Source organism: Neophocaena asiaeorientalis, unplaced genomic scaffold, assembly GCF_003031525.2.
Source record: "Neophocaena asiaeorientalis asiaeorientalis breed wild unplaced genomic scaffold, Neophocaena_asiaeorientalis_V1.1 scaffold648, whole genome shotgun sequence".
NCBI classification, from domain to species: domain Eukaryota; kingdom Metazoa; phylum Chordata; class Mammalia; order Artiodactyla; family Phocoenidae; genus Neophocaena; species Neophocaena asiaeorientalis.
Genome location: NW_020172781.1, coordinates 1,857,211 through 1,864,444, shown reverse-complemented (window position 1 = coordinate 1,864,444; position 7,234 = coordinate 1,857,211). Strand labels below are relative to the sequence as shown.

At 47.7% G+C, this 7,234-nt stretch overlaps 1 protein-coding gene across 1 annotated transcript in view; it reads right to left on the bottom strand.

Annotated features, from left to right (window-relative positions):
- Nucleotides 1-2,233: 2,233 nt before the first annotated feature.
- LHX5 (LIM homeobox 5) overlaps nucleotides 2,234-7,234 on the bottom strand; it is a 13,422-nt gene continuing 8,421 nt past the window's right edge. Inside the window, exon 6 of the mRNA XM_024741386.1 lies at nucleotides 2,234-2,242. Within this exon, the coding sequence (XP_024597154.1) occupies nucleotides 2,234-2,242 (9 nt within the window). The remainder of the gene's footprint in view (nucleotides 2,243-7,234) is intronic.

Genomic DNA, 7,234 nt, shown 5'->3' with positions numbered 1-7,234 from the left:
CAGAAACGAAGACCCAACACAGCAAAAATAAATAAATTAATTAATAAACTCCTACCCCCAACATCTTAAAAAAAAAAAAAAAACCATTTTCAAAAAAAAAAAAAAAAAAAAAAAAGAGCAGATTCAGGAAGGCAGGTAGAGGTCTGGACAACTTGATTGCAGGGTCTTCATTCCACGTCCCATCCCCATTTTTCAGACGAGGAAGCTGAGGTCCAGAGAGGGTGAGTAACCTAATCATAGTCACACAGCACAGCCACATCAAAGCCGGTCCAAAACTGAAAATCCCATGGGACTGTGAGTTCATCAGAGAGAAGTCTCCAGTGACCTGGAGTGGGCCTTTAGGGACCAGCTCTCTCTGAGTGCACACATCCCTGAAATATCATCCCCAGACCCATCTTGCCACCTAGGGTTGTGCCAGATCCATGCATCATCTTTACTATTACCTAATTCACACGTTTCTTGAAACCTTAAGCGCTCTTTAGAAAGGGAACAGTTATCACCACTCTAAATGGAGAAACGGTATCACTTCTCAGAATTAGATACATGTAGCAATATATAAAAGGATAAACAAAACAATGGCATTACATGTAGCTAGCTTCTGTCCTGCCGAGACTCTAAGCCTGCCGGCGTAAGCCAGGGTTAGCAAGCTAGCACCAGAGACTCTCCCTAAAACGATCAGAAGGGCTGACAAAGAACTGAAAAGACAGTGACTTGTTCATGAGGCATCAGGCACCTGTGAAAATGCCTGGTCCCTCCCGTGGGTCCGTGTCCCACACTGTTGGTTAAACAATAGCGTGGCAGCATCGCACAATGATACTGATTTTGATCTCAGGGACCCGCAAAGGCATGTGAGGCAAACTCTTCCTCCAGCAATTTCTGCCATTGGGAAGCAGCGACAGCCCGAGCGCCTGCAGCAGGTATGAGCAGAGGTTCCCACGCTCTCCGTTAGGTACCAGGATTTCTTTTTAAGCAAGGTTTGGATGTCCTGTAGTTCCCCGAATATAGTAAAATTGCATTCCTTTTCCCCCCATATTTTAAAAATGAGCTGAACCATAACATAAAACTAATCCTTTTAAAGTGAACAATACGGAGACATTTGTTACATTCACGGTGTTGTGAAACCACCTCCTCTATCCAGTTCCAAGATATCTTCGTCACCCAAAAGGACACCCTGCACCCATTGAGCCATCACCATACCTCCCTTCTCCCCAGCCCCTGGCAACCACCAATCTGCTTTCTGTCTCTATGGATTTATCTGTTCTGGACATTTCATACAAATGGAATCATACAATATACGGTCCTTTTGCAACTGGCTTCTTTCACTTAGCATCATATTTTCAAGGTTCACCCACGTCTTAACCTGTACCAGTACTTCCTTCCTTTTTACGGCTGAATAATATTCCATGTAGGGACATGCCACATATTCCCTTTTCATCCATTGGTGGTGCATTTCTTTTTAAAGAGATTGCCAGGGAATTCCCTGGTGGCCCAGTGGTTAGGTCTCCACGCTCTCACTGCCGAGGGCCCAGGTTCAATCCTTGGTCGGGGAACTAAGATCCCATATCGCACAAGCCACGCAGTGCGGCCAAAAAATAAACAGATTGCCAGATTATTCTTCATTAGACCTTGATCTCTTACTATTCTTATCTTTACAAGCCCTATAATTTTCCATTAGATAACATTGATATCTTGAGGTATGTTGTGGAAAGTAATAAATTGCATCTCTGTCCAAATAGGCTGTGAAGTTAGTCCTGGATTTAGAATACGTTTTAAGCATTTCTTCAAAGAAGAAAATGGGATAATGATAACAGTAGCTGATAACAGTAGCTACAGCATCTGATACACAGCCATTGTTATTATCCCTGGATTATTATTATTTCATTCAGTGTTTATTAGTCAATGGTATGCTCCGTGCCAGGCACTGTGTTTAGACCATAACATATGAAGACTTATTTAACCCTTGTGATGACTCTTTTTTTAATATTTGTTTATATGGCTGTGCTGGGTCTTAGTTGTGGCATGTGGGATCTAGTTCTCTGACCTGGGATCGAACCCAGGCCCCCTGCATTCGGAGCACGGAGCTTTAGCCACTGGACCACCAGGGAAGTCCCAACCATTGTGATGACCCTTGAAGTTAGATCTTATTGTGCCCTTTTTATAGATGGCAAAGCTGAGGCTCAGAGAGGTTGAGTGCCCGAAATCAAGTCACATACATTTCCTGGTCTCAAGCTGCTCACACAGCCTGGGGATCAGGACACAGACACAGTGTGGGTTTGAGGTGTTATAATGGAAGAAGCAGTGGACACAGTGCTACGGGTGCCTAGGTGGGTGACACTGGTTTGGCCAGCTGCTTCGCCTTCACTTGGTATGACCGTGGAAGCGGGGTCCCTGCTGCTTCTGAGCAAGGAGAATTTACACCATAAGGTTTTCCTCCAGTGAAAAAGGGATTATTGAGAACCTGCGTGTGTTTCTAAGCTAATGCTTCGAAAAACCGAATGCACACCCTCATCTCCTGGGGCTTGTGCACTCTTTGGCTCTGAAGTTCTGGGGTGGGGCCTGAGATTCCGCATTTCACTGCTGTTGATACACGGACCATACTTTGAGTATCAAGGGGCTGGAGGTTTGAATTCAGTCCCAACTTTTGCTGTAAACTTTCTCAGGGAACTTAGGCTAGTCTTTTGCCGTCTCTGAGTCTCAGTTTCTTTCCCTGGTCAATGGGGGCATTGCCCTCCATCTGGAACATTCTCTGAGGCATAAAAAAAAATGAGTGGTATCATCACTTTCTGCGTGCTTGCCTGAAAGCATGGACACCTGCTGGGGTGAGAGATTTCCTCCCAGACCCCCTGGAGCCCATCAGCAGGTGCTGGGGGTGGTCCTGAGCCCCGGCACAAAGTACAGAAAGAGGAGGCCAGAGGCAGCAAGGCCCCAGAGAAGCAGTGGGAGAGGTTTCCGTTCATCACAGAAATGGCCCATTTGCAATGATCGGTTGCCCAGGTGTTAATAACGCTAATGGCATAGGAAGGGTAAACTCGGTCACTTGGCTGAGCAGGAGAAATATGCAGAGAAGTGCTCGGGTTTCCATAAATCAGCCGGATGCAGCGCTATGAGGGAGACAGGACTTAAAATTCTGGTCAGGAGATGGGTATGCTCATAATCCGAGCTAGAGAGGTAATTTATTCTGTTTATATCTTTTTACTGCACGACAAGGCTTGGGAGCAGGAACCCTCCACAGCCATTCTGCATTTTAAATATTAGTCCTAAGCACAGTGGGTCAGATCTCAGGCTCGGGCTCCGTGAGGTGTTCATTTCAGCGCAGGAGGACAGAGATGGGGGCGGGGCAGAGCATGCATGCCGGGGGCTGGAATACATGTGGCTTCACTGTCCAGTGCTGGCCAGAATTACAGCCTCGGGGCAGCAAGGGAGAGGCGATGTCCCCCTTTTCCCAGAGCTGGAAGGCGCAGCCAGGGGCTGGCTAACCTCCTTACCTGCACAGCTCACAGTATTTTTTGTCCTCTCGGAGATCTTTTATTTTTAAATGATAATAAATACAGGCGATGAGGAGATAGAGGAGATGAACAGATACATTCATTAATGTAGGAGGAAAGGGACGAGGACGGGGGAGAGAGAAAGAAACAAGGACAAACGTGGAGAAGCTGGAAGTCCTCTGTCTTTTGACCTTGGCAATTTTCACTGAGCCCTTTGCCCTTCTGACTGGCTTTGTTTAACCCCGGAAGGGCTTTTAAACAAAATCCAGTGAGGTTGCTACCAGTAAGAATTAGCATTCATTAGAGTCTTCCTTGAAGCTCTTTTTACGGCAGCTGGAGCGCATTGATTTCATTTCATTCATTCGTTCATTCATTCATTCGTTCGTTCATGTAGTTGTTAGACACAGAATGAGGTCTTCTTACCTGTGCCGGGCAACGTCCTGGGTCCAGGGACAATGTGGGCTCTGGAAGCAGAAGCAGAAGCTCTTGATTCAAAACTACTCCATGTCTGCGTGACCCCAGGCAGCTCGTGAGTCTCAGTCTCCTTATCTGTAAAATGGGGATGACAACGTTCATCCTGAAGGGGCGCTGTGAGGATCAGATGAGACTCTGGACAGGACTAGTTCAGGCAGAGGTCCTGCAAGTTTGGGAGACTTCAGAAGCAACGGGGGAGCTTGACAAATGTGAAGCATCTTGGGCACCACGCCAGAGAGCAATTCCAGCCCCTCTCTTAGCCAGGGGGCCCAGGGATACGTATTTTTAGCAAGCTTCGTCTTCTGACCACACTTTGAGAAAATGGTTGTGGGTGTGTAGGGACAAATGTCCCTTTCCAACTCTCTTCCTTCTCCACTCAGCCTTCCTTAGGAACTGCCTCCCTTATTAAGTGCACCCAAGACCATGACAGTGACCCCTGCAGGGTCACTGCTGCAGGGTGGAGTGGGGGTGGGATTTCTCCTCCCAGAGCCCCTGGGCCCAGCAGGCACTAGGGGAGCTGAAATGAGCTCACAGGAGTGGGGGTGGTTTTGAGCTGATTTTGACAAGCGTCCCCTTCTCTCTCCCCTTGTCATCGTCCAAGGAAGCTGGTGTGTGTGTGTGTGTGTGTGTGTGTGTGTGTGTGTGTGTGTGTGTGTGTGTGTGTGTTTGGCAGAGGATGGGGATGAGGATTGAATCCAAGATCTATATTTCCTAAACCTTGGCCACGGGTTAAATCGCATCTCTCCAATGTGGATGAAACGCCATTGTGAGCCCATTTCACGGTGGAGCAAACTGAGGCTCAAAAAGGTGATGCAGTGACCAGCCAGATAGTCTCCCAGACCCCAGGGCCCTGGTTCTGTTCTTCCCTCATCCCACTCCTAGGTGACCTCTGCTCCCAACCCTCCTAACTAACAAACACTCAGAGGAAGAGCCCCTGGGGAATTAGTCTCAAGTCCAGATCGTGACGCCAGAGATCACATCCCTCCTGGACTCTGGCTTCCGAAGCCACCCGCTGAGATCTTGATGGGGCCACCCCAGGGTTATTCAAGGATCCCCTGACACAAGAGTGGGCCTCTCCCACGCCTGGTGCTCTCAGAGTTGTGAGCATGCCAAGGGCAAGTCTATGCTCTGTGTCTATGTGTGCATGATCTCTAGTCTCAAAAAGAAAGAAAAAAAAAAGACTGGAAGGAAATGCATCCACTACTTTACTTGAGATTCTGGGTGACTGCCTTTTCTTCCTCTTGCTTATCTGAAATTTCTAGATTTTCCACAATGAGCAAGTAGCATTTGTCTGATAAAGATAAATGTGCTATAAGGAAAGAAAAGAAAAAGCCAGGTCACCTCGAATTAATTCTTGTGATGTCCACACAAAAGAAGGACAGATGAGGAAAACTCTTAGCATGTGCCCATTGGTGGTTTACTACCCACCAGTTCCTTGTCCTCCCTCTTTTCCTGCTGCTGCTAAAATGGGCAAGCTCCCCCCACCCTAAGCTTGGGCGAAAAGGCATCTAAACGCGGGACCCTCTTCCATCTATTTTTCTCTCCTCATCTGCTTTTCTCATCTTACAGTGTTTGAGCAGAAAGGAAATGAGGCATAGGAAGCCCTCCCTCCAGTCCCCGCTTTTGAAAGTAGGGAAACTGAGGCAGAGAGAGGGAGGGACTTGTCTTTAGGGAGTGGCCTCAGGCCCATTAAGTCTCCTGGAGGACTCCCTTCCATCATGCTGGTTTACCGAAGGGCACACGCAGGCACTGCATAAGAACTGCAGGGCAAACAGCCTTGCTCTCCCTGGGGGCACTTTCTGTCCTAATACAGCCTTGCAGATAACTAGCACTGGACCTACCAGCCTGTTTTTTTGTTTGTTTGGTTTTGTTTCTGCCACCTGGAATTACATGGGGGTGCAATTAGGAGTGAAGCTAGAATTCTCCTGGGGACAAACAAATCACACATCCATTCAGTCATCAAATATTTTGAAGGCCTACTATGTGCCAGGCTGGCTTGTGTTAGATCGGGGTATTAGGTAAAGCAGGGGGAGATGTTATTGGTGCATAGTAGCAGTCCAAAAAAAAGAAAAGAAAAGAAAAGAAAAAACACGACAGGCACCTTCCTTACCTGGTAATGGCCAAAAGACCCCCCTGCCACCCTTCTAGATGAGGAGAGGTCTTTGCACCCATCAAGTCTGTTTTATGTCAGAAACAGGAACCAGAATAGTTCCATTCACTCTGAGTGACTGACGACAGGGGCACAACAAACGAACGAAACAAGGAAAGAAAGAAAGAAAACCACACAGCACGGAGGGAAAAAGAATTTTTTTTATTAATCTTTCTTTTTAAAAAAGTTGATTTTTTGTGGGTTTTTTTGTGGGTTTTTTTTGTGTTTTTTTTTTTAGGTAAACCTCTTTCTGCTTCCCCTCCCTCATTCTGCCCACCCTCCTCTTAAAAATATAAAATGTCCAACCCCAGATAACTAGTGTACAATAAATAAACAGTAAACACAAAAACATACTTTATTTGTTTCTTCTTTATACAAAATAAGGAAACTAGAAGCGTTCAACTTCCAAAAAAGTATAATACTGTACATCCTGACCACCCAGCCTCCAGGACCCGGGCACGGAGGGTGGTCTGTGGGCCAGGGCCCAAGAAATCTTGGCGCCTTGCCCAGGGGGAGCGCAGGGTGGGCGAGTGTTTGAGTCTGGCCTGGACCCCCGGGGTCAGAATAAATGTCAAAGGAAGGAAGAGGTGGGGGTCTGGCCCTGGGGCGCCGATGTCCGGACCGCCCCCCGCCCCTTCCTAGAGAAGCTGACCGTGATCCTCAAGATTGGCCACCAGGGGGCGCCAACGCGCAGGTGGATCTGTCTTCCTCCCAGTGACACCCCCATCCAAGCGTGTTTCTCACTCTCTCTCCATCTTTTCTCTCTCTCTGGCTGGCGCTCTCTCCATCTTCTCTCTAACTCATTTTGCTCCCTTTCTTCTCTCCGATCTCTCTTTTTCTTATTTTTTTTTTTTTTAAAGAGGGGAAAGCAGAGTGAGAAATAAGATTACAAAATGCCACTCGGATTGCAAGGAGGGGGAAAGAATTGTCTCTGTCCCTTGGCTTCAGCCCTCTCTTGGTCCAAAGAGGTGCGGGGTGGTGGTGGGGGTTCGGGGGAAGTCTAGAGCGTGCTTGAAATCTCTTGACCCTCCGTATTCACTTTGGTCCCAAGAAATTGCTCGCGGCTGCCGAGGAGCGCTGGCGGAGGGCAGGGGGTTCCCGGAGAGTCCCAGGGGGTGGAGGGAGA